This window comes from Oncorhynchus nerka, linkage group LG4 (assembly GCF_034236695.1).
Source record: "Oncorhynchus nerka isolate Pitt River linkage group LG4, Oner_Uvic_2.0, whole genome shotgun sequence".
NCBI classification, from domain to species: domain Eukaryota; kingdom Metazoa; phylum Chordata; class Actinopteri; order Salmoniformes; family Salmonidae; genus Oncorhynchus; species Oncorhynchus nerka.
The window spans coordinates 95,444,857-95,472,182 of NC_088399.1; the positions used below are offsets into that span (position 1 = coordinate 95,444,857).

The following is a 27,326-nucleotide window of genomic DNA, read 5'->3' on the forward strand; positions in this document are numbered from 1 at the left end:
TTATTGTTGAACCAACTTTAATAAAAAAATACAAAACAAAAAGTAGTATGTGAGGACAGTCCATCTCAACAGGGGATAATCAGGCCTATATTTCAAAACTCTAAATGTACAATGAGAAAATTTCATTATGTAAAAAAAGTCTACATTGACAACTTTTAATTAAAAACTATTTAAAACAAATGGGATTACTAAATCAAAATTCCATTAACATTTGTTTTGTTTTTCCTGTTTCCTTGGCGTTTTATGTTTGGTCTATATTACATAATGTTTCTTTTACTTTGCTATATTAAAAAAAAAAAAAATCTTTGAAATGTAGCCTAAATGGGAATCTGCAACTGTCCCTCAAAGTAATAGTTTTAAACAAAATAATGAATGGTTCTACTTCATATTCGTCATCTCCAGAACCAACATCAATACTTGTGAAAATAAGAAGATAACCGTTTCCAATAACATCAACCAATTAGTTGCACACCAACGTCGTCATCGGAAACAGTTTTATTTATTTTTTACTTACAAAAACATAGAAACGTACCATGTTCACATATGTTGATGTTGAACTGGAGATAATGAATATGAAGTAGAGCGTTTTTGAAATGTCCCTTTAAAGACGACAACAAGTGGATAAGTCGTCTAACTCCACTAGAAGTGAGTCGTCTAACTCCACTAGAAGTGAGTCGTCTAACTCCACTAGAAGTGAGTCGTCTAACTCCACTAGAAGTGAGTCGTCTAACTCCACTAGAAGTGAGTCGTCTAACTCCACTAGAAGTGAGTCGTCTAACTCCACTAGAAGTGAGTCGTCTAACTCCACTAGAAGTGAGTCGTCTAACTCCACTAGAAGTGAGTCGTCTAACTCCACTAGAAGTGAGTTTAAATCCAAACATTAAAAATAAAAAACCCTTAAAAAAGGTCAACAGCGCAAAAGAAAAGGCAAGAGGGAGACCAGGGTCAGAGAGAAAAACAGAAATCAACTAAAACTTCAAATCCCCCCCCCCCCACCCCCATCCAAAAAAAAACGGTCTGAATTAAATATAAAATAGGCTTCGATCAGTTATGATCCTGATTTTCGGCTCATAAAAGTCCAGTGTAGAAAATTCCAAACCAAAACCAAAAACGGACAATTACTTTTGTCGAGGGTTGCTTAGAGCAAGAGCTGCCGTGGTAGACAGGTTGATGGTTGGTTGTCGGGGCAACGCGTTAACGGTGGTAGCGTTGGTCGCTAGGCGTTGGCACGGTGAGGAGTTCAGTATTGTCTATAGGGGTGTTCTCGGTAAGGGCCCTTAGCCGCTCTGGCAGTGGGGGCCTTACCCCCCGGCGCCGCTCTCTGGGTCCCGTTCCAGTCGTCCTGGGCTAGAAGGGTGAAACGGACAGAACAGATCAGACAAACGTAAAATGTCATTACAAAATGAGCTTGAGCGACAAGTAGAAATCTCTAACCAACACAATTTTCCGTTTGAATCTCAGAATTGTGTTTCCCAAGCATTTTAACAAGGATGTATTGCGAGGAACGTTGCCATTCATGTGATTTACCAATTACAGAACCAATAATAAAAACAGTAAGATGATATCCCATAAAGGGTGAGCGCTGGGACGAGAGGTTTTTGGCTTGAGACTATTGACGTCTTACCATAGGGTTCGTATGCTTCCTGTGTTTCTCCATGTCCGTAGTCGTAGTACTCTGGCTCTCTAAGAGCAGAACAGAGGAGAAAGAACATTTCAAATTAGAAGCAGAACAAGCTAACCAAGTTCGAAAATAAGTATGAAAATGTCTGCACTCACTACTGTGTAAGTCGCTCTGGATAAGAGCGTCTGATAAAAGACGAATAAATAATGAGAAAAATATATAAACGCAACATGTAAAGTGTTGGTCCAATGGTTCATGAGCTGAAATAAAATATCCAAGAAACCTACCTAGCCATCAAACCAAGCCTACCAGAAAAACCTACCTAGCCATCAAACCAAGCCAACCAGAAAAACCTACCTAGCCATCAAACCAAGCCAACCAGAAAAACCTACCTAGCCATCAAACCAAGCCAACCAGAAAAACCTACCTAGCCATCAAACCAAGCCAACCAGAAAAACCTACCTAGCCATCAAACCAAGCCAACCAGAAAAACCTACCTAGCCATCAAACCAAGCCAACCAGAAAAACCTACCTAGCCATCAAACCAAGCCTACCAGAAAAACCTACCTAGCCATCAAACCAAGCCAACCAGAAAAACCTACCTAGCCATCAAACCAAGCCAACCAGAAAAACCTACCTAGCCATCAAACCAAGCCAACCAGAAAAACCTACCTAGCCATCAAACCAAGCCAACCAGAAAAACCTACCTAGCCATCAAACCAAGCCAACCAGAAAAACCTACCTAGCCATCAAACCAAGCCAACCAGAAAAACCTACCTAGCCATCAAACCAAGCCAACCAGAAAAACCTACCTAGCCATCAAACCAAGCCAACCAGAAAAACCTACCTAGCCATCAAACCAAGCCAACCAGAAAAACCTACCTAGCCATCAAACCAAGCCAACCAGAAAAACCTACCTAGCCATCAAACCAAGCCAACCAGAAAAACCTACCTAGCCATCAAACCAAGCCAACCAGAAAAACCTACCTAGCCATCAAACCAAGCCAACCAGAAAAACCTACCTAGCCATCAAACCAAGCCAACCAGAAAAACCTACCTAGCCATCAAACCAAGCCAACCAGAAAAACCTACCTAGCCATCAAACCAAGCCAACCAGAAAAACCTACCTAGCCATCAAACCAAGCCAACCAGAAAAACCTACCTAGCCATCAAACCAAGCCTACCAGAAAAACCTACCTAGCCATCAAACCAAGCCAACCAGAAAAACCTACCTAGCCATCAAACCAAGCCTACCAGAAAAACCTACCTAGCTATCAAACCAAGCCAACCAGAAAAACCTACCTAGCTATCAAACCAAGCCAACCAGAAAAACCTACCTAGCTATCAAACCAAGCCAACCAGAAAAAACCTAGCCTCAAACCAAGCTATCAGAAAAACCAAGCCTCAAACCAAGAAAAACCTACCTAGCCATCAAACCAAGCCTACCAGCCATCAAAAAACCAGAAAAACCTAGCCATCAAACCAAGCCAACCAGAAAAACCTACCTAGCTATCAAACCAAGCCCACCAGAAAAACCTACCTAGCTATCAAACCAAGCCCACCAGAAAAACCTACCTAGCTATCAAACCAAGCCTACCAGAAAAACCTACCTAGCCATCAAACCAAGCCAACCAGAAAAACCTACCTAGCCATCAAACCAAGCCAACCAGAAAAACCTACCTAGCTATCAAACCAAGCCAACCAGAAAAACCTACCTAGCCATCAAACCAAGCCAACCAGAAAAAAAATCCCAAGCCAACCAGCCATCAAACCAAGCCAACCAGAAAAACCTACCTAGCCATCAAACCAAGCCTACCAGAAAAACCTACCTAGCCATCAAACCAAGCCAACCAGAAAAACCTACCTAGCCATCAAACCAAGCCAACCAGAAAAACCTACCTAGCCATCAAACCAAGCCAACCAGAAAAACCTACCTAGCCATCAAACCAAGCCAACCAGAAAAACCTACCTAGCCATCAAACCAAGCCAACCAGAAAAACCTACCTAGCTATCAAACCAAGCCAACCAGAAAAACCTACCTAGCTATCAAACCAAGCCAACCAGAAAAACCTACCTAGCCATCAAACCAAGCCTACCAGAAAAACCTACCTAGCCATCAAACCAAGCCAACCAGAAAAACCTACCTAGCCATCAAACCAAGCCTACCAGCAGTCATGTTCAATACAAATTCCATTAATAAAATATGCCCTCACTTAATAAGATAGACAAACTAATACAAAAAATATTAAAATAATAGCTTTAATAACTGATTTCATCTGATTTCCAACATAGCGAAGGTTAGCTCAATTAACCAACTTAAAAACAGACTCCTATCACAGGGAAAGTTTCTCCTTATGAATTCAGAACTATTTCAGTCCCAACATTCTCCATTACGTGAGACTCCAGTTAGTAAGTAGGGTGTAACCGTGGAGATGGCGTGGTGTGTGTGTGCGTGTAACCGTGGAGATGGCGTGTTGTGTGTGCGCGTGTGTAACCGGGGAGATGGCGTGTTGTGTGTGCGCGTGTGTAACCGTGGAGATGGCGTGTTGTGTGTGCGCTGCGTGTAACCGTGGAGATGGCGTGGTGTGTGCGTCTGCGTGTAACCGTGGAGATGGCGTGGTGTGTGCGTCTGCGTGTAACCGTGGAGATGGCGTGTTGTGTGTGTGCGTGTGTAACCGTGGAGATGGCATGGTGTGTGTGTGTAACCGTGGAGATGGCATGGTGTGTGTGTGTGCGTGTAACCGTGGAGATGGCATGTGTGTGTGTGCGTGTAACCGTGGAGATGGCATGGTGTGTGTGCGTGTAACCGTGGAGATGGCATGGTGTGTGTGCGTGTAACCGTGGAGATGGCATGGTGTGTGTGCGTGTAACCGTGGAGATGGCATGGTGTGTGTGCGTGTGTGTGTGTGTAACCGTGAAGAGCAAGGATGTGACAGCCAATGCATGGTGAGTGTGTGTGTGTGTGTGTGTGGTTTGTTGCCAATAGATGGAGGAGATGGGTGACTCACGCCTGTGGCTGACCGTAGTAACTGTCGTATGACTCGTACGCTGGCTCAGTGTAGCTCTCATCATAGGCCTAGTGAGAAGGGGAGAGAGCGAGAGAAAGGGAGAAGAGAGGGAGAATAAGGTGGGGGTCAGAAGTAGGAGCAGAGAGAGAGAACAAAATAAACGTGTGAGAGGTCATCCTGAGCTTGTGAAGTGAATTTCATTCACCAGTTGATGTGAGATCTAGACTGTAAATAAGTTGGCAGAAAAGGAAGACCTTTCATTAACTGCTGCAATGCTGTGGACCACGAGCCCCGTTACCGACCCTAAACCCAGGAGGGCCCGTTACCGACCCTAAACCCAGGAGGGCCCGTTACCGACCCTAAACCCAGGAGGGCCCGTTACCGACCCTTAACCCAGGAGGGCCCGTTACCGACCCTTAACCCAGGAGGGCCCGACCCTTAACCCAGGAGGGCCCTTACCCAGGACCCCGACCCTTAACCCAGGAGGGCCCGTTACCGACCCTTAACCCAGGAGGGCCCGTTACCGACCCTTAACCCAGGAGGGCCCGTTACCGACCCTTAACCCAGGAGGGCCCGTTACCGACCCTTAACCCAGGAGGGCCCGTTACCGACCCTTAACCCAGGAGGGCCCGTTACCAACCCTTAACCCAGGAGGGCCCGTTACCAACCCTTAACCCAGGAGGGCCCGTTACCAACCCTTAACCCAGGAGGGCCCGTTACCAACCCTTAACCCAGGAGGGCCCGTTACCAACCCTTAACCCAGGAGGGCCCGTTACCAACCCTTAACCCAGGAGGGCCCGTTACCAACCCTAAACCCAGGAGGGCCCGTTACCAACCCTAAACCCAGGAGGGCCCGTTACCAACCCTAAACCCAGGAGGGCCCGTTACCAACCCTAAACCCAGGAGGGCCCGTTACCAACCCTAAACCCAGGAGGGCCCGTTACCAACCCTAAACCCAGGAGGGCCCGTTACCAACCCTAAACCCAGGAGGGCCCGTTACCAACCCTAAACCCAGGAGGGCCCGTTACCAACCCTAAACCCAGGAGGGCCCGTTACCAACCCTAAACCCAGGAGGGCCCGTTACCAACCCTAAACCCAGGAGGGCCCGTTACCAACCCTAAACCCAGGAGGGCCCGTTACCAACCCTAAACCCAGGAGGGCCCGTTACCAACCCTAAACCCAGGAGGGCCCGTTACCAACCCTTAACCCAGGAGGGCCCGTTACCAACCCTTAACCCAGGAGGGCCCGTTACCAACCCTTAACCCAGGAGGGCCCGTTACCAACCCTAAACCCAATAAAATAAAAGGTGAATCCAATTATAAACCAGGGGTAGTTCTTAAAAAATGTAATTAAAAATGTAATTAACAATGTAATTAACATTGCCTTTGTACAGATGTCTTATGATAAAGGTAGACCCTAGCAACGCTGTTGCTCTCTACAATAACACATTACTAGTCGGCTCCAGCTACTACTGCTGTCTTGACCTAGATCTGATCTCCCCGGTGAAATAGAGAACTAACCGGGATCAATTAAAAGGTTAAATAAATAACCAGATTGGAATGTTAATTACAGGCTCCAACGTGTGTTACACGATGCCGGTTTGACCCTACGTGTTCTCTGAATTGCAATGTGTGCATTGTTACAATGTAACTTGATCCCTTTAACATAAAAACTCAAATCAGCTGGATAACATCAAACATGTAGGAGGATGATTAAGACCCTAAAAAATAAAAAGTTAAAATGTCACGGAATAATAAAGTTATTTTAAACTTACATATTCCTCATATTGTTCCGGTGCTGGGGCGTGTTGGTGGGGGGGAGGAAGGGTTCTTGGAGGCCCACCAGGGGCAGTGAGTCTGGCTCGGGGCGCTGTTGCCCCTCTGGCAGGGGTTCCTCTTCCTGCTGGTGCCCCCCTCGCTACCCCGCCTCTGGCTGGACCTCCCCTGGTGGTACCTCCACGTTGGGGAATACCTCTACCCCTGGAAAGATGGAGGAAGAGAGACAGAGCGAGCAAGCGAGAGAGAGTAGAGAAGAATGCAGACAGAAGAGAGAAGAATGCAGACAGAGAAAAAAGAGGGCGAAGACAATGCACAGAAAAGAGGAACGAGACAGAGGATGAAGTGTTATTTGAACAGACATACTGTAGACAGACCAGACAATAACTTCTCATCAGCCACCTTGATTAATTTCTTCCTGAGTCTTTACCTGGGTGCTCCTGGTTGTCCCGGAGGCCCTCCTCGGCTCCTTGGGCCCGGTGGTCCTCCTCTGCCTCGTGGGACCCCTGGCCCGTGCTCCTGGCCCCCGTTCAAATAACCCATCTCCATGAACTGTTCCTGACAGATGTCATCCATCATATCCTGAGAGAAAGAGAGAGACAGAGGACAGACAAAAAGGATGAGGGTTGGTAGTAGAGATGGGAGGATCGGGAAGGAGGGAAAAGGTCATTATACTGAACAAATATCAAATGCAACATGGTCAAATTTTACTGAGTTAGTTTATAAGGAAATCAATTCATTAGACCCTAATCTATGGATTTCACATAACTGGTTAGGGGCACAGCCATGGGTGGGCCTGGGAGGGCATAGGCCCACCCAGTGGGGAGCAAGGCCCAGCCAATCAGAATGAGTGCTTCCTCACAAAAGGGCTCTATTACAGACAGAAATAAGCATCAGTTTCATCAACAGTCTTGGATGCTGGTCTAAGACGATCGCACAGGTGAAGAAGTGGTGGATGTGGAGATGTGGAGGTCCTGGGCTGGCGAGGTTACACGTGGTTTGCGGGTTGCGAGGCCGGTTGGATGTACTGCCAACTTCTCTAAAATGTTTGGATTATGGTACAGAAATTAACATACAGTTGAAGATGGAAGTTTACATACACGTCAGCAAATATATTTAAAAACTCTAGACTTGCAAGCATCCCCGTTTTTCCTCCAAACATAATGGTCATTATGGCCAAATAGTTCCATTTTTGTTTCATCGGATCAGAGGACATTTCTCCAAAAAGTACGATCTTTGTCCCCATGTGCAGTTGCAAACTGTAGTCTGGCTTTTTTTATGGCGGTTTTGCAGCAGTGGCTTTCAGGTTATGTCGATGTAGGACTCGTTTTACTGTGGATATAGACACTTTTGTACCCGTTTCCTCCATCATCTTCACAAGGTCCTTTGTTGTTCTGGGATTGATTTGCACTTTTTCACTTTTCACACCAACGTACATTCATCTCTAGGAGACAGAACAAGTCTCCTTCCTGAGCGGTATTACGGCTGCGTGGTCCTTTGGTGTTTTTCCTTGCGTACTCTTGTTTGTAAAAAAGAACGAGGTACCTTCAGGCATTTGGATATTGTTCCAAAGGATGAACCAGACTTGTGGAGGTCTACAAAAAAAAATTCTGAGGTCTTGGCTGATTTCTTTTGATTTCCCCCTGATGTCAAGCAAAAAGGCACCGAGTTTGAAGGTCGGCCTTGAAATACACCCACAGGTAAACCTCCAATTGATTCAAATGATGTCAATTAGCCTATCAGAAGCTTCTAAAGCCATGACATCATTTTCTGGAATTTTCCGAGCTGTTTAAAGGCACAGACAACTTACTGTATGTAAACTTCTGACCAACTGGAATTGTGATACAGTGAATTACAAGTGAAATAATCTGTCTGTAAACAATTGTTGGAAAAAGGACTTGTGTCATGCAAAGTAGATGTCCAAACCGACTTGCCAAATCTATAGTTTGTTAAGAAGAAATTTGTGGACTAGTTGAAAAATGAGTTTTAAATGACTCCAACCTAAGTGTATGTAAACTTCCAACTTCAACTGTACATCAGTGACCCGAGCTGGCAACAGTCACCATGCCAACTCCCTCAAAACTTGAGATATCTGTGACATTGTGTTGCATGACAAGGTGCACCTGTGTAATGATCATGTTGTTAAAATCAGCTTCACGTTGATACACCTGTCAGGTGGATTATCTTGACAAAAGGATCCTCACTAACATGTATGTAAACTTCCGACTTCAACTGTAGGTAGTTGGGTGGACTGTTTACAGATGGAAGTGTACAGATGGGGTGTGTACAGATGGACTGTTTACAGATGGACTGTGTACAGATGGGCTGTTTACAGATGGAGTGTTTACAGATGGAGTGTTTACAGATAGACTGTGTACAGATGGGATATTTACAGATGGGCTGTTTACAGATGGGATATTTACAGATGGGCTGTTTACAGATGGGCTTGTTTACAGATGGGCTATTTACAGATGGACTGTGTACAGATGGGTTATTTACAGATGGACTGTGTACAGACATGGGGGAACAGAGGGTTACATAAAGAACAAGTAATTGGGGAATTGAAACTAGGTATGTAAGACAAAAGACAAAACAAATGAAAAATGAAAAATGAAAAGTGGCTCGGCGATGGTTAGAAGGCCGGTGACGTCGTCCGCCGAACGAACAAGGAGAGGGACCGACTTCGGCGGAAGTCGTGACAAGTATACTGAGCCACAAAGCATTCCACTAATGACTATAAGAGCAAGGCAATGAGAGCCGGTCTCAAAAAGCCCTAAAAACAGTGTGTGCGTGCCCTAATAGTGCACGTACCCTAATGGTAAATCTTCCTCAGTTTAGTGGAGAGGTTGGACCCGACAGATACATAATGACAGATTCCTGCAGTAGAGAACCATTCACAACCAGCAACAAACAGTATTTCTCCAGTCCCTTTGTGGGTACATTCTTTTTCTTTTATTTCTTTAAATAAACTAGGCAAGTCAGTTAAGAACAAATTTTACAATGACGGCCTATCATGGCCAAACCCGGACAACACTGGGCCAATTGTATGCCAGCCTATGGGACTCTCAATCACAGCCAGATGTGATACAGCCTGGAAGCTAAACCATGACCCCATCAATGCTTTTCATAAATCTGTTCCCATGCAGGGGCCCCTGGGTAGTGCACTATTTAATAGGGAATATGGTGCTTTTTGAGAGCCTGACTCTCCTCTAGTGATCCCGACAGCCAAAAGGAAATATTCAGTGTTCTGACCCTATTCGGGTCAAAAGTAGTGGACTATATAGGAAACAGGGTTCCATAGGGCTCTGGTCTAAAGTAGTGCACTACGTAGGGAACAGGGTTCCATAGGGCTCTGGTCTAAAGTAGTGCACTATATAGGGACTAGGGCTCTGGTCTAAAGTAGTGCACTATATAGGGAATAGGGTTCCATAGGGCTCTGGTCTAAAGTAGTGCACTATATAGGGAATAGGTTTCCTTAGGGCTCTGGTCTAAAGTAGTGCACTATATAGGGAATAGGGTTCCATAGGGCTCTGGTCTAAAGTAGTGCACTATATAGGGAACAGGGTTCCATAGGGCTCTGGTCTAAAATAGTGCACTATATAGGGAATAGGGTTCCATAGGGCTCTGGTCTAAAGTAGTGCACTATATAGGGAGTCATTTGGGACGCAAATGTGATACTATAATATGCAGCGCAGGCAGGCTTGGCTGCGCTCCATTCATCTCTAGAGTGACAACTCGCAGAAAACAACCTTTTGTCTGATTCCATAATTAATCCATCAGCACCACGGCGTCGCCTTCGTTTAACAAGATAGACCGTTAATATGCTGCTAAACATTAAACCGTTCCTACCTAAGCCAACTAAACATGGAAAGATTTGTTTGGGGGGGGCAGGGAGAAGAACAGACTGCCTTTCAGAGCAACAGCCAATCAAAACACCAGACAAATGAAGCTCACTAACCTAGAATTATTTTCAGAGGGAAAATGGCTGCAAATACAGAGCACTACAATAACTTCTAAAACAGAGTCGTCTGGTGAAAATCACAGATTTACATTCACCCACACCAACCAAACAAACTTGTCTAACCTCCATGATTCATGCGTAGTCTTTCCAGGGAAATTAAGTTCTGCAATTACGTCATAGCTAGACTAGCAATGACCAAACAAGTCCTGCCGATTATATAGTACCGTAGGTAACCCACCACAACAGTCCTGACGATTATATAGTACCGTAGGTAACCCACCACAACAGTCCTGCCGATTATATAGTACCGTAGGTAACCCACCACAACAGTCCTGCCGATTATATAGTACCGTAGGTAACCCACCACAACAGTCCTGCCGATTATATAGTACCGTAGGTAACCCACCACAACAGTCCTGCCGATTATATAGTACCGTAGGTAACCCACCACAACAGTCCTGCCGATTATATAGTACCGTAGGTAACCCACCACAACAGTCCTGCCGATTATATAGTACCGTAGGTAACCCACCACAACAGTCCTGCCGATTATATAGTACCGTAGGTAACCCACCACAACAGTCCTGCCGATTATATAGTACCGTAGGTAACCCACCACAACAGTCCTGCCGATTATATAGTACCGTAGGTAACCCACCACAACAGTCCTGCCGATTATATAGTACCGTAGGTAACCCACCACAACAGTCCTGACGATTATATAGTACCGTAGGTAACCCACCACAACAGTCCTGCCGATTATATAGTACTGTAGGTAACCCACCACAACAGTCCTGCCGATTATATAGTACCGTAGGTAACCCACCACAACAGTCCTGCCGATTATATAGTACCGTAGGTAACCCACCACAACAGTCCTGCCGATTATATAGTACCGTAGGTAACCCACCACAACAGTCCTGCCGATTATAAACCGTAGGTAACCCACCACAACAGTCCTGACGATTATATAGTACCGTTAAAGGTAAAACAACAATAAATTATTATATAGTACCGTAGGTAACCCACCACAACAGTCCTGCTGATTATATAGTACCGTAGGTAACCCCCAGGAACAACAGTGCCTGACAGGATTATATAGTATCCATAGGTAACCCCCAGGAACAGTAGCTGCTGATTATATAGGACCAAATGTGGATCCATAATACAACCCTCAGGAAAAAGGTGCGTCATACCAAGTGTGTTGTGAAATCTGTTATGAATGTCATGTTAAAAAGAAAATAATAATAAATTACCTTAATATTACCGGACCCCAGGAAGAGTAGATGCTGCCTTGGCAGGACCAAATGTGGATCCATAATAAACCCCAGGAAGAGTAGATGCTGCCTTGGCAGGACCAAATGTGGATCCATAATAAACCCCAGGAAGAGTAGCTGCTGCCTTGGCAGGACCAAATGTGGATCCATAATAAACCCCAGGAAGAGTAGCTGCTGCCTTGGCAGGACCAAATGTGGATCCATAATAAACCCCAGGAAGAGTAGCTGCTGCCTTGGCAGGACCAAATGTGGCTCCATAATAAACCCCAGGAAGAGTAGCTGCTGCCTTGGCAGGAACTAATGGGGATCCATAATAAACCCCAGGAAGAGTAGATGCTGCCTTGGCATCACCTAACGTGGCTCCATAATAAACCCCAGAAAGAGTAAATATACCGAGGCATCACCAAATGTGGCTCCATAATAAACCCCAGAAAGAGTAGCTGCTGCCTTGGCAGGAACTAACGGGGATCCATAATAAACCCCAGGAAGAGTAGATATACCGAGGCATCACCTAACGTGGCTCCATAATAAACCCCAGAAAGAGTAGATATACCGAGGCATCACCTAACGTGGCTCCATAATAAACCCCAGAAAGAGTAGATATACCGAGGCATCACCTAACGTGGCTCCATAATAAACCCCAGAAAGAGTAGATATACCGAGGCATCACCTAACGTGGCTCCATAATAAATGGAAGTACAGCAGCACAGCTAGCAAGATGGTGTGGCATGTTGCAGTGCACAACCTCAATAGTATTTTACAGTCAGCCATTGTTGCCGTTAACAACCAGACATGAGGGAGTGGAGCAATTAGATGAGGGAATTATTCCACGGTAACAGAAATTAGAATAATTCCACGGTAACAGAATTACGAGTTCTCAAATATTTCACTTTAGAATGTACGTCAAACAAAAAACAATTAATGAATCACAACTCCATGCTCAATGGCTACATTGAACAATTAAAATAATCAAATAAACCATTCACTGTAAAAACTGCACAGATGCAAAGTTTGGTAACAGAATTCAGTCAAATCCGACTGTTTTATTAAATTTACCAAACTTTGTATCCCTCCAATGCATTAGAGGCCACATGGCAGTCCCCAATGCTCCAGGAATGGGCCACCAGAGTTGAGCTGGGGACCCTAGAATGCTGTAGCTCGAGGTCTCCTCAGAAACAGATAGATCTGTACCTGAGGGAAACCTATAGCAACCTCTATACGAAAAACCTTTGCTAAATAATATACAAAACTTAGGACGTGCACCAATAACATTTTCTTTAGGATTGGTGCACGTCAGAACAAACGCCTCTCTAGGCGTCACGACTTCTGCCGAAGTTGGTCCCTTTCCTTGTTCGGCGGTCGACGTCACCGGCTTTCTAGTCACCACCGATCAATGTTTCATTTTCGTTTCGTCTTGTTTACCTGGTTTCAATTCAATTAATGAATGTTCCTTATTTAACCCTCGGGCTTCCCTCTCGGTTTTGTGCGTTATTGTTCGTCATGCGGATTAGTTCTTTTGTCCTCTGTGTTTTCCCTTGTTGGAACATTACATTTCAAGATTATTACTCATTTCTGTGTCCTGCGCCTGACTCCACATTTTTCCATTCACCAACAACCTCGCACTAGGTCCCAAGTCGTCCCCGCCCACCCTCCTCCCCAGGACAGGGATGGACAACACTATGGCCATCTGCAGACACGGACTAGGTCCCAAGTCGTCCCCGCCCACCCTCCTCCCCAGGACAGGGATGGACAACACTATGGCCATCTGCAGACACGGACTAGGTCCCAAGTCGTCCCCGCCCACCCTCCTCCCCAGGACAGGGATGGACAACACTATGGCCATCTGCAGACACGGACTAGGTCCCAAGTCGTCCCCGCCCACCCCCCTCCCCAGGACAGGGATGGACAACACTATGGCCATCTGCAGACACGCACTAGGTCCCAAGTCGTCCCCGCCCACCCTCCTCCCCAGGACAGGGATGGACAACACTATGGCCATCTGCAGACACGGACTAGGTCCCAAGTCATCCCCGCCCACCCCCCTCCCCAGGACAGGGATGGACAACACTATGGCCATCTGCAGACACGCACTAGGTCCCAAGTCGTCCCCGCCCACCCCCCTCCCCAGGACAGGGATGGACAACACTATGGCCATCTGCAGACACGCACTAGGTCCCAAGTCGTCCCCGCCCACCCCCTCCCCAGGACAGGGATGGACAACACTATGGCCATCTGCAGACACGGACTAGGTCCCAAGTCGTCCCCGCCCACCCCCTCCCCAGGACAGGGATGGACAACACTATGGCCATCTGCAGACACGGACTAGGTCCCAAGTCGTCCCCGCCCACCCTCCTCCCCAGGACAGGGATGGACAACACTATGGCCATCTGCAGACACGCACTAGGTCCCAAGTCGTCCCCGCCCACCCCCTCCCCAGGACAGGGATGGACAACACTATGGCCATCTGCAGACACGCACTAGGTCCCAAGTCGTCCCCGCCCACCCCCTCCCCAGGACAGGGATGGACAACACTATGGCCATCTGCAGACACGCACTAGGTCCCAAGTCGTCCCCGCCCACCCTCCTCCCCAGGACAGGGATGGACAACACTATGGCCATCTGCAGACACGGACTAGGTCCCAAGTCGTCCCCGCCCACCCCCTCCCCAGGACAGGGATGGACAACACTATGGCCATCTGCAGACACGGACTAGGTCCCAAGTCGTCCCCGCCCACCCTCCTCCCCAGGACAGGGATGGACAACACTATGGCCATCTGCAGACACGCACTAGGTCCCAAGTCGTCCCCGCCCACCCTCCTCCCCAGGACAGGGATGGACAACACTATGGCCATCTGCAGACACGGACTAGGTCCCAAGTCGTCCCCGCCCACCCCCTCCCCAGGACAGGGATGGACAACACTATGGCCATCTGCAGACACGGACTAGGTCCCAAGTCGTCCCCGCCCACCCCCTCCCCAGGACAGGGATGGACAACACTATGGCCATCTGCAGACACGGACTAGGTCCCAAGTCGTCCCCGCCCACCCTCCTCCCCAGGACAGGGATGGACAACACTATGGCCATCTGCAGACACGCACTAGGTCCCAAGTCGTCCCCGCCCACCCTCCTCCCCAGGACAGGGATGGACAACACTATGGCCATCTGCAGACACGGACTAGGTCCCAAGTCGTCCCCGCCCACCCCCTCCCCAGGACAGGGATGGACAACACTATGGCCATCTGCAGACACGGACTAGGTCCCAAGTCGTCCCCGCCCACCCCCTCCCCAGGACAGGGATGGACAACACTATGGCCATCTGCAGACACGCACTAGGTCCCAAGTCGTCCCCGCCCACCCCCTCCCCAGGACAGGGATGGACAACACTATGGCCATCTGCAGACACGCACTAGGTCCCAAGTCGTCCCCGCCCACCCCCTCCCCAGGACAGGGATGGACAACACTATGGCCATCTGCAGACACGGACTAGGTCCCAAGTCGTCCCCGCCCACCCCCTCCCCAGGACAGGGATGGACAACACTATGGCCATCTGCAGACACGGACTAGGTCCCAAGTCGTCCCCGCCCACCCTCCTCCCCAGGACAGGGATGGACAACACTATGGCCATCTGCAGACACGGACTAGGTCCCAAGTCGTCCCCGCCCACCCTCCTCCCCAGGACAGGGATGGACAACACTATGGCCATCTGCAGACACGCACTAGGTCCCAAGTCGTCCCCGCCCCCCCCTCCCCAGGACAGGGATGGACAACACTATGGCCATCTGCAGACACGGACTAGGTCCCAAGTCGTCCCCGCCCACCCCCTCCCCAGGACAGGGATGGACAACACTATGGCCATCTGCAGACACGGACTAGGTCCCAAGTCGTCCCCGCCCACCCCCTCCCCAGGACAGGGATGGACAACACTATGGCCATCTGCAGACACGCACTAGGTCCCAAGTCGTCCCCGCCCACCCCCTCCCCAGGACAGGGATGGACAACACTATGGCCATCTGCAGACACGGACTTGTGTTCATGCTGAGCTGGAACAAAAACCTGCACTCTATAGGCCCCCTGTCCCAGGGTAGAAAAGTGGATGTAGGCAGCGCAGCTTCACACTGCTCAGTGGAAAATTATACTCCATTTTCAAGAATTCAGCTCATGCTGGCGTATGGTGAAGCAGTTCACCTACTGGTTTTCCGATGCCACAGTGTACCACGGGAGTTAGATGAGTGTCTGGGGTGGGGGGGGAGCACCTCCCGCCTCGTCGCTAGTCCATCTACTGATGTGGTGCTCGCTCAGTGTACCACGGGAGTTAGATGAGTGTCTGGGGGGGGGGCACCTCCCGCCTCGTCGTCCTCGTCTTAACGCAGGAGGCTAACGGACATTTAGAACCATAAGGGTGCCACCCTGTTGGCACTGTGAAAGTCACCGAATTGCTCCTAAGCTGATTGGCTAAGGCAGCGAGCCTAATAAGCCAAACGGGTAATTCCATGTAACCAGGCGCCGTCGGCTAGTCCATCTACTGATGTGGTGCTCGCTGGGTGTATTGTTCAAACAGACCAATCAATACCATGATCACAAAAAAAAAAATTTGGGGCCTGAAAAGTAATCTGCAGTTTCCTAATACAAAATACTAGCTAGTGTCCTCAACTGATCACAACCGGGACAAGGTACACTTAAAACATTTTTTCCTTTGAAAATTCTTGCCAGAAAAAGAACCTCTTAAGTTAAGTGTGGGGTTCTTGACGTGGAATCTACGGTTCTTCAGAAGTATGGAGATATGTCCCCTTTCATAGCACATTGGTCCGTGTAAAATATTGTTGATTTTTCTGTGTAACTTCTCTAGTGTGAATTCAGTTTACACTCAGTGGTGTAAAAAACGCTCCAGTGTTAATGTCACTAGCGAACACAGTAGAGGCTGGTACCTCTAAAATTCACTCCAAAGGCACACTGGGAAATATGCAAATAAGACTAAAAACCCTACAGCAAGGCTATTATATATAACATTTATTTTATGATTCTTCAAAAAGAAACATCCCATTTATGATTCTTTGGAGGGGCCTAAAGATGGTTTCCTGTGGCGTCGCTCTCAACGCCCTTATTTGGTTTCAACTCGCACATTGATTTGATGTGTTTATTTATTTGTGTAAAAGACTGCAGGGTCGGAACAAGGAAATGAAAGGTGCCAAACAAAAACAGCAGCTTACAGAGGACCACCACACTTAAGAGTCGAATCCACTCACAGGAAACAGGAACTTCTTGACTTCCTCCATGGCGTGCGCCATACGTAGGTAAGCCTCGGGCACGGGGGCAAACACCTCGATGAAGACATGCAGCTCCATAGACAGGTGTGCGTACTTGGCCTCGCCACCTTTCCTCAGACCCTCCTCCTGAAAACACAAGACAGTTCCAGAGCCTGTTGAGGAACACAAGCCACCTGGGTCCGGGTCTATGTAACCTATGACACAGTCTTTTAGACAACATGGCCTTTATCAGGTGACCATGGACTGTTCATAACCTTTATAAAAGGTGTTAACCAGGTGAGATACATCTACCCTCACTTTCTGGGCTAGGCAGGTGCAACTAACAATCCCTTCATACAGCTGTGGCCAGATTCCCTCCCTCCCTCCCTCCCTCCCTCTGTAGGACAGCTGTGGCCAGATTCCCTCCCTCCCTCCCTCCTCCCTCCCTGTGCTGTAGGACAGCTGTGGCCAGACTCCCTCCCTCCCTCCCCCTCTGTAGGACAGCTGTTGCCAGATTCCCTCCCTCCCTCCCTCTGTAGGACAGCTGTGGCCAGACTCCCTCCCTCCCTCCCTCTGTAGGACAGCTGTGGCCAGACTCCATCCCTCCTCCCTCCCTCTGTAGGACAGCTGTGGCCAGATTCCCTCCCTCCCTCCCTCCTCTGTAGGACAGCTGTGGCCAGACTCCCTCCCTCCCTCCCTGTGCTGTAGGACAGCTGTGGCCAGACTCCCTCCCTCCCTCCTCTGTAGGACAGCTGTGGCCAGATTCCCTCCCTCCCTCCCTGTGCTGTAGGACAGCTGTGGCCAGACTCCCTCCCTCCCTCCCTGTAGGACAGCTGTGGCCAGACTCCCTCCCTCCCTCCCTGTGCTGTAGGACAGCTGTGGCCAGACTCCCTCCCTCCCTCCCTGTGCTGTAGGACAGCTGTGGCCAGTCTCCCTCCCTCTGTAGGACAGCTGTGGCCAGACTCCCTCCCTCCCTCCCTGTGCTGTAGGACAGCTGTGGCCAGACTCCCTCCCTCCCTCCCTGTGCTGTAGGACAGCTGTGGCCAGATTCCCTCCCTCCCTCCCTGTGCTGTAGGACAGCTGTGGCCAGACTCCCTCCCTCCCTCCCTGTGCTGTAGGACAGCTGTGGCCAGACTCCTCCCTCCCTGTGCTGTAGGACAGCTGTGGCCAGACTCCCTCCCTCCCTCCCTGTGCTGTAGGACAGCTGTGGCCAGACTCCCTCCCTCCCTCCCTGTGCTGTAGGACAGCTGTGGCCAGATTCCCTCCCTCCCTCCCTCCTCTGTAGGACAGCTGTGGCCAGACTCCCTCCCTCCCTCCCTGTGCTGTAGGACAGCTGTGGCCAGACTCCCTCCCTCCCTCCCTCCTCTGTAGGACAGCTGTGGCCAGATTCCCTCCCTCCCTCCCTGTGCTGTAGGACAGCTGTGGCCAGACTCCCTCCCTCCCTCCCTGTGCTGTAGGACAGCTGTGGCCAGACTCCCTCCCTCCCTCCCTGTGCTGTAGGACAGCTGTGGCCAGACTCCCTCCCTCTGTAGGACAGCTGTGGCCAGACTCCCTCCCTCCCTCCCTGTGCTGTAGGACAGCTGTGGCCAGACTCCCTCCCTCCCTCCCTGTGCTGTAGGACAGCTGTGGCCAGACTCCCTCCCTCCCTCCCTGTGCTGTAGGACAGCTGTGGCCAGACTCCCTCCCTCCCTCCCTGTGCTGTAGGACAGCTGTGGCCAGACTCCCTCCCTCCCTCCCTGTGCTGTAGGACAGCTGTGGCCAGACTCCCTCCCTCTGTAGGACAGCTGTGGCCAGACTCCCTCCCTCCCTCCCTGTGCTGTAGGACAGCTGTGGCCAGACTCCCTCCCTCCCTCCCTGTGCTGTAGGACAGCTGTGGCCAGACTCCCTCCCTCCCTCCCTGTGCTGTAGGACAGCTGTGGCCAGACTCCCTCCCTCTGTAGGACAGCTGTGGCCAGACTCCCTCCCTCCCTGTGCTGTAGGACAGCTGTGGCCAGACTCCCTCCCTCCCTCCCTGTGCTGTAGGACAGCTGTGGCCAGACTCCCTCCCTCCCTCCCTGTGCTGTAGGACAGCTGTGGCCAGACTCCCTCCCTCCCTCCCTGTGCTGTAGGACAGCTGTGGCCAGACTCCCTCCCTCCCTCCCTGTGCTGTAGGACAGCTGTGGCCAGACTCCCTCCCTCCCTCCCTGTGCTGTAGGACAGCTGTGGCCAGATTCCCTCCCTCCCTCCCTGTGCTGTAGGACAGCTGTGGCCAGACTCCCTCCCTCCCTCCCTGTGCTGTAGGACAGCTGTGGCCAGACTCCCTCCCTCCCTCCCTCCCTCCCCCATCCTCTGTAGGACAGCTGTGGCCAGATTCCCTCCCTCCCTCCCTGTGCTGTAGGACAGCTGTGGCCAGACTCCCTCCCTCCCTCCCTGTGCTGTAGGACAGCTGTGGCCAGACTCCCTCCCTCCCTCCCTGTGCTGTAGGACAGCTGTGGCCAGACTCCCTCCCTCTGTAGGACAGCTGTGGCCAGACTCCCTCCCTCCCTGTGCTGTAGGACAGCTGTGGCCAGACTCCCTCCCTCCCTGTGCTGTAGGACAGCTGTGGCCAGATTCCCTCCCTCCCTCCCTGTGCTGTAGGACAGCTGTGGCCAGACTCCTCCCTCCCTCCCTGTGCTGTAGGACAGCTGTGGCCAGACTCCCTCCCTCTGTAGGACAGCTGTGGCCAGACTCCCTCCCTCCCTCCCTGTGCTGTAGGACAGCTGTGGCCAGACTCCCTCCCTCCCTCCCTGTGCTGTAGGACAGCTGTGGCCAGATTCCCTCCCTCCCTCCCTGTGCTGTAGGACAGCTGTGGCCAGACTCCCTCCCTCCCTGTGCTGTAGGACAGCTGTGGCCAGACTCCCTCCCTCCTCCCTCCTCTGTAGGACAGCTGTGGCCAGACTCCCTCCCTCCCTCCCTGTGCTGTAGGACAGCTGTGGCCAGACTCCCTCCCTCCCTCCCTCCCTCCTCTGTAGGACAGCTGTGGCCAGATTCCCTCCCTCCCTCCCTGTGCTGTAGGACAGCTGTGGCCAGACTCCCTCCCTCCCTCCCTGTGCTGTAGGACAGCTGTGGCCAGATTCCCTCCCTCCCTCCCTGTGTTGTAGGACAGCTGTGGCCAGACTCCCTCCCTCCCTGTGCTGTAGGACAGCTGTGGCCAGATTCCCTCCCTGTGCTGTAGGACAGCTGTGGCCAGACTCCCTCCCTCCCTGTGCTGTAGGACAGCTGTGGCCAGACTCCCTCCCTCCCTGTGCTGTAGGACAGCTGTGGCCAGACTCCCTCCCTCCCTCCCTGTGCTGTAGGACAGCTGTGGCCAGACTCCCTCCCTCCCTCCCTGTGCTGTAGGACAGCTGTGGCCAGATTCCCTCCCTCCCTCCCTGTGCTGTAGGACAGCTGTGGCCAGACTCCCTCCCTCCCTGTGCTGTAGGACAGCTGTGGCCAGACTCCCTCCCTCCCTGTGCTGTAGGACAGCTGTGGCCAGATTCCCTCCCTGTGCTGTAGGACAGCTGTGGCCAGACTCCCTCCCTCTGTAGGACCCTCCCTGTGCTGTAGGACAGCTGTGGCCAGACTCCCTCCCTCCCTGTGCTGTAGGACAGCTGTGGCCAGACTCCCTCCCTCCCTGCTGTAGGACAGCTGTGGCCAGATTCCCTCCCTCCCTCCCTCCTCTGTAGGACAGCTGTGGCCAGACTCCCTCCCTCCCTCCCTGTGCTGTAGGACAGCTGTGGCCAGACTCCCTCCCTCCCTGTGCTGTAGGACAGCTGTGGCCAGACTCCCTCCCTCCCTCCTCTGTAGGACAGCTGTGGCCAGACTCCCTCCCTCTGTAGGACAGCTGTGGCCAGACTCCCTCCCTCCCTCCTCTGTAGGACAGCTGTGGCCAGATTCCCTCCCTCTGTAGGACAGCTGTGGCCAGACTCCCTCCCTCTGTAGGACAGCTGTGGCCAGACTCCCTCCCTCCCTCCTCTGTAGGACAGCTGTGGCCAGATTCCCTCCCTCTGTAGGACAGCTGTGGCCAGACTCCCTCCCTCTGTAGGACAGCTGTGGCCAGACTCCCTCCCTCTGTAGGACAGCTGTGGCCAGACTCCCTCCCTCTGTAGGACAGCTGTGGCCAGACTCCCTCCCTCTGTAGGACAGCTGTGGCCAGACTCCCTCCCTCCCTGTGCTGTAGGACAGCTGTGGCCAGACTCCCTCCCTCCCTCCTCTGTAGGACAGCTGTGGCCAGATTCCCTCCCTCCCTCCCTGTGCTGTAGGACAGCTGTGGCCAGACTCCCTCCCTCCCTGTGCTGTAGGACAGCTGTGGCCAGACTCCCTCCCTCCCTCCTCTGTAGGACAGCTGTGGCCAGATTCCCTCCCTCTGTAGGACAGCTGTGGCCAGACTCCCTCCCTCCCTCCTCTGTAGGACAGCTGTGGCCAGATTCCCTCCCTCTGTAGGACAGCTGTGGCCAGACTCCCTCCCTCTGTAGGACAGCTGTGGCCAGACTCCCTCCCTCCTCCCTCCTCTCCCCAGGACAGCTGTGGCCCTCCCTCCCTCTGTAGGACAGCTGTGGCCAGACTTCCCTCCCCTCTGTAGGACAGCTGTGGCCAGACTCCCCTCCCCCTCTGTAGGACAGCTGTGGCCAGACTCCCTCCCTCTGTAGGACAGCTGTGGCCAGACTCCCTCCCTCTGTAGGACAGCTGTGGCCAGACTCCCTCCCTCTGTAGGACAGCTGTGGCCAGACTCCCTCCCTCCCTCCTCTGTAGGACAGCTGTGGCCAGACTCCCTCCCTCTGTAGGACAGCTGTGGCCAGACTCCCTCCCTCCCTCTGTAGGACAGCTGTGGCCAGACTCCCTCCCTCCCTCCCTGTGCTGTAGGACAGCTGTGGCCAGACTCCCTCCCTCCCTCCCTGTGCTGTAGGACAGCTGTGGCCAGACCCTCCCTCCCTCCCTGTGCTGTAGGACAGCTGTGGCCAGACTCCCTCCCTCCCTCCCTGTGCTGTAGGACAGCTGTGGCCAGACTCCCTCCCTCCCTCCTCTGTAGGACAGCTGTGGCCAGACTCCCTCCCTCTGTAGGACAGCTGTGGCCAGACTCCCTCCCCTGTAGGACAGCTGTGGCCAGACTCCCTCCCTCCTCTGTAGGACAGCTGTGGCCAGACTCCATCCCTCCTCTGTAGGACAGCTTTGGCCAGACTCCATCCTCTGTAGGACAGCTGTGGCCAGAATCCATCCCTCTGTAGGACAGCTGTGGCCAGACTCCCTCCCCTGTAGGACAGCTGTGGCCAGACTCCCTCCCTCCTCTGTAGGAAAGCTGTGGCCAGACTCCCTCCCTCCTCTGTAGGAAAGCTGTGGCCAGACTCCCTCCCTCCCCTGTAGGACAGCTGTGGCCAGACTCCCTCCTCTGTAGGAAAGCTGTGGCCAGACTCCCTCCCTCCCTCCTCTGTAGGACAGCTGTGGCCAGACTCCCTCCCCTGTAGGACAGCTGTGGCCAGACTCCCTCCTCTGTAGGACAGCTGTGGCCAGACTCCCTCCTCTGTAGGACAGCTGTGGCCAGACTCCCTCCTCTGTAGGACAGCTGTGGCCAGACTCCCTCCGCTGTGTGCGCAACAGGTGGATAACGTGTGTGTGTGTGTGTGTGTGAGAGTAACAGGTGGATAGCAGGTGTGAAGTATACATGTCAGCTCTCTCACCTTGGCTTTGTCCCTCATGGAGCCTTTGCCCAGTACAGAGATCTTGGCCCCAGTCTCTTCCTGAAGGCGTTTGATTGTGTTGCCCTGAGGGCCAAGAATCTTCCCCACAAAGTTGAACTGGAAACAGGACAAACAAGACCAGGTTTAGACTACAGAACATGAGTCCTTGTGTAACAGCATGTGGAGAAGCATATGGCTTCAGAAGTCTGGAGGTTCTGGTATGGTACTTGAGACAGAACAAACAAGACCAGGTCAGCCAACAATTTTTATTTATTTAACTTGGCAAGTCAGTTAAGAACAAATTCTTATTTTCAATGACGGCCTAGGAACACTGGGTTAACTGCCTGTTAACTGCCTGTTCAGGGGCAGAACGACAGATTTGTACCTTGTCAGCTCGGGGATTCGAACTTGCAACCAGTGAATAAGGCTTCTAGAGAGTGTTGAAAAGACGCTGTGTGTTCTGTACCTGTTACGTAAAGCAGTGTTTTCAGAGTGGGTCATATGACCTTTTCCAATAAAACATGCGGAAGACCTTCACTAGGTGTAAGGAATTAGAAGGGGCGGCAGGGTAGCCTAGTGGTTAGAGTGTAGAGGCGGCAGGGTAGCCTAGTGGTTAGAGTGTAGAGGCGGCAGGGTAGCCTAGTGGTTAGAGTGTAGAGGCGGCAGGGTAGCCTAGTGGTTAGAGTGTAGAGGAGGCAGGGGAGGCTAGTTGTTAGAGTGTAGAGGTGGCAGGGTAGGCTAGTTGTTAGAGTGTAGAGGTGGCAGGGTAGCCTAGTGGTTAGAGTGTAGAGGCGGCAGGGGAGGCTAGTGGTTGGTTAGAGTGTTAGAGGCGGCAGGGTAGCCTAGTGGTTAGAGTGTTAGAGTGAGGCGGCTAGTGGTTAGAGGGAGCCTAGTGGTTAGAGTGTAGAGGGGCTAGTGGTTAGAGTGTAGAGGCGCAGCAGGGTAGCCTAGTGGTTAGAGTGTAGAGGCGGCAGGGTAGCCTAGTGGTTGGTTAGCCTAGTGTAGAGGTGGCAGGGTAGCCTAGTGGTTAGAGTGTAGAGGCGGCAGGGTAGCCTAGTGGTTAGAGTGTAGAGGAGGCGACAGTGGTTAGAGTGTAGAGCCTAGTGGTTAGTAGGCGAGGCCTAGTGGTTAGAGTGCAGGGGAGGGTGGTTAGAGTGTAGAGGTGGCAGGGTAGCCTAGTGGTTAGAGTGTAGAGGTGGCAGGGTAGTCTAGTGGTTAGAGTGGAGGGCCGGGAGGAGGCAGTGGGAGTGTAGAGGTGGCAGGGTAGTCTAGTGGTTAGAGTGGAGGGCGGCAGGGTAGCCTAGTGGTTAGAGTGGAGGGCGGCAGGGGAGCCTAGTGGTTAGAGTGTAGAGGCGGCAGGGTAGCCTAGTGGTTAGAGCGTTGGACTAGTAACCGGAAGGTTGCAAGTTCAAACCCCCGAGCTGACAAGGTACAAATCTGGGTTAACTCCCATGAACAGGCAGTTGGCCTAGGAACAGTGGGTTGTCATTGAAAATAAGAATCTGTTCTTAACTTTTTTATTTTATTTTATTTTATTTCACCTTGACTTGACTAGTTGGCAGTAAAAAAAAAAAAAAAAGTCTATAACTGACTTGACTAGTTAAATAAAAGGTCAAATTAAATAACGGAAACAATTGTGCAAGCCGCCAGACTGGCCGAAGGCTTGTGGACACACACACACACACACAGTGTTCGCACTGTAAAGCGTCCCGCCAGCCATGTAATCACCATGGAAACACAGAGGTTTAGTACTTTAAATAATGAGGGTGGAGGAAATCTATTAAAAAAAACACTGATTGTCCCTCGGGGAGAAACATTTAACTGAGACATGTTTTACCTCCCGCTGAAACGCTTCCTTACAAAGGCCTTAACCCAACAGTTTCTTAACTCTTAGTTGTTGTTTTTTAAACAAGAGCTGTTGGATAAGGGCTTGTAAAATAAGCGTTTCCCGGGTAATGTCTACATTTATATTCGTCTCACGTGGCTGAGAGCTTGCATACTCCCAGACACCTGCTGCTGAAGGAAGGTCAGGAGACGAGAGAGGTGGAAGGCTTACCCTCGGATACTGTTTGACCCCCCCCCCCCAGTCACCCAACTCCCAGACACCTGCTGCTGAAGGAAGGGGAAAAGAGAGGTGGAAGGCTTACCCTCGGATACTGTTTGACCCCCCCCCCAGTCACCCAACTCCCAGACACCTGCTGCTGAAGGAAGGGGAAAAGAGCTTACCCTCGGATACTGTTTGAAGGGTATGAGCACGCGTTCCTTCAGTTTGATATTCTTGACGGTGAAAAGGTCCAGATACGCGTCTCCTCCTTCCTTCTTGGGTTCACCTTTCTGGATTCTCTCGATTTCTACAAGGGAGAATTCAAACCACGAAATCTTACTACTATGTTATAACGATGCAGTTACCGTTAGAAGTCATACACGTGAAAGAGCCTCAAGTCACGACAGCGTCTCAGTATGTCACGCGCAAACGTGTCAACTACACTAACAGCCGGGAGCCAGAGGTTCGCTATCAGCCAGAGGTTCGCTATCAGCCAGAGGTTCGCTAGCAGCCAGAGGTTCGCTAGATGCCAGAGGTTCGCTAGCAGCTAGAGGTTCGCTAGCAGCTATGTCTTCTGTACTAATCTAAACTTCATGGACCTGCCACACACTGACACACAGGTACTGTACCACTCAAAGGCACCTAGGCATGTATATTGTTATATACTATCCTTTGACCAGCCAGTGACACTGACGCGTTGCATTGTCCCACTACAGTAGCCACCCTCTAACAGGCTAGCCACCCTCTAACAGGCTAGCCACTATCTAACAGGCTAGCCACATCTAGCACTATAAAGAGAAGACGTTTTACAATGGTAATTAGTAGCAGTACTGGACAAAAGTTCTATGAGGGACAAAGTGAGATATACAGAAGATTTTTTTTTTTTTTGCATTGTGACTCACTGATAGACCTGGTGGCAACCCACCTGAAACGTTTTGAGTATACAGTATTTTACGAGACAATAAACCGGGACACTTTTCAATTTCAAGCAACAATGAACCATCATTCCTTCATCTGTGAACTCAAAAAAGGTACTGACAGCCAACAGAGGGTCTTGATACGGTCATAAGGCTAAACCATTTATAAACTACCTCCACCAAGTGGTAGGTTACGGTACTGCACTAGATGTCCATTCCAGGAGGTCTGGATTATAACGCAAAACACATGGGTGGAAAGGACAGAGGGGAAAACTAATTGCCCCATGGAAAAGTGTCAGAACAGCTGGAGCACCAGGCTACACACGTTAAACCACTCATTGCTGTGCTTCTCCGGATTTCAGCCTTTCAAAATACAGTTCAGCTGTAATATTTTACACATTTGACTGAACTGAAAGGGCCTGTTTCCCGGACAGAGTAACCGTTATTTCCTTGGAGAATCCCCACTGAGCCTGCCATTTAGTCCAGGACTAGTGTTAAAATGTGTTCGTGAAACCAGCCCCCCAAAATATAAAATATATATAATAAGAAGAAATAAACCCAGAAATGGTAGCATCTCGTAACTGACCGAATAACTTCCACCGTGTTTAGGCAGACAAACTGCTTAATTGTTACACTGCTATCGTCACACAGTTACACTGTATCAAACTGACCCCGTTGCAAAAAAATATATAATTAATTACAAATACATTTACAGATGTACCTCACGTATTAACATGAGTTTCTTGTGCATTTTTAAATAAAATAAAATGGAATGGAATAAAATACACTCCAGAAATATTTGAAATGTTTTTGTTTTCTCTTAAACGTCAATAAATCAGCCCTTGTGCGGTTGTTTGCTAGTCAAACCATGAGTCCGAACAAAACGTGCTCGTCTCGCCACACACACACCTTTTGCTTCAATAGTAGGCTACTCAAAATGAACCATCACAAAGGGTAATATGCGATTTATAAAAACGTTTTAAAGCGACATGCAACTATTAATTGTTTTTCTCTGTGCAATCACCCACATTAGAAATACAAAAGGTTTCTGGACCACCTGCCGAGGGGGCAGAAAACATGGTATTTTGTGCTTGTTTGCTGTGGGCAACGACCACACAATTAAGGGAGTTATCTGCCACACAAAGACGCCAGAACGTCCCACCACGGTCTCTGGTTTGAGCGCACAGAAAGACCACTGAAAATAGAGATGCATCTGAGTATGTGCGCATGGAAATCCACAAACTCGATAAAAGCTATATTTCACAGTATCATTCAACCGGGTAGTTAACCCGTGTCTAGACCGTGTCACCCTGTAAATGCAGTGGGATGACGGGTCGTAGCACAGACCATGAAAAGAAAGAGTCTACTGTTTGCAGACCCACGTTAGCAGTCCCGTCTAGTCAAGGTGCGTCGTTGTCAAAACGCACCATTTAAAAAAATACATATATATATATATCTTATCGCAATAGCTAAAATATCAATCATTTTACTCGAGGCAGGACATTTGCCAATAAAATGTGTTTTTACCTGTAGATAAAAGTTTCATAGCGTGCGTAAACGAGACATCCATACTGTCCTTCTCCGCGAGAAGCTCCGGGAGATACTCGCTTTCTTGATTCTCCATTTTTGAGTTTAAAAATCAGTTCGTAATGCAAAATGTGCAATTAAAAATCAAGCTTTCAGTGGGTAGAAAAAGATAAATAAACAGAAGAAGAAATAATCCAGTTTAATGTCCACTTCTTCGCATGTAGAGCTCTCGCTGCTATAGCGCACCGCTACTGACAACTGCGGATAGGTGCTCCTGTCGC

General features: G+C 50.4%; 1 protein-coding gene across 1 annotated transcript; it reads right to left on the reverse strand.

Annotated features, from left to right (window-relative positions):
• khdrbs1b (KH domain containing, RNA binding, signal transduction associated 1b) lies at nucleotides 1-27,326 on the reverse strand. The gene is made up of 9 exons (XM_029653364.2): nucleotides 27,046-27,326; nucleotides 24,784-24,908; nucleotides 22,558-22,674; nucleotides 16,886-17,032; nucleotides 6,835-6,986; nucleotides 6,404-6,608; nucleotides 4,630-4,697; nucleotides 1,625-1,683; nucleotides 1-1,347 (listed from the first exon to the last, which is right to left on the reverse strand). The coding sequence occupies exons 1-9, from the start codon at nucleotides 27,140-27,142 to the stop codon at nucleotides 1,241-1,243; spliced, it is 1,077 nt and encodes a 358-aa protein (XP_029509224.1). The 5' UTR covers nucleotides 27,143-27,326; the 3' UTR covers nucleotides 1-1,240.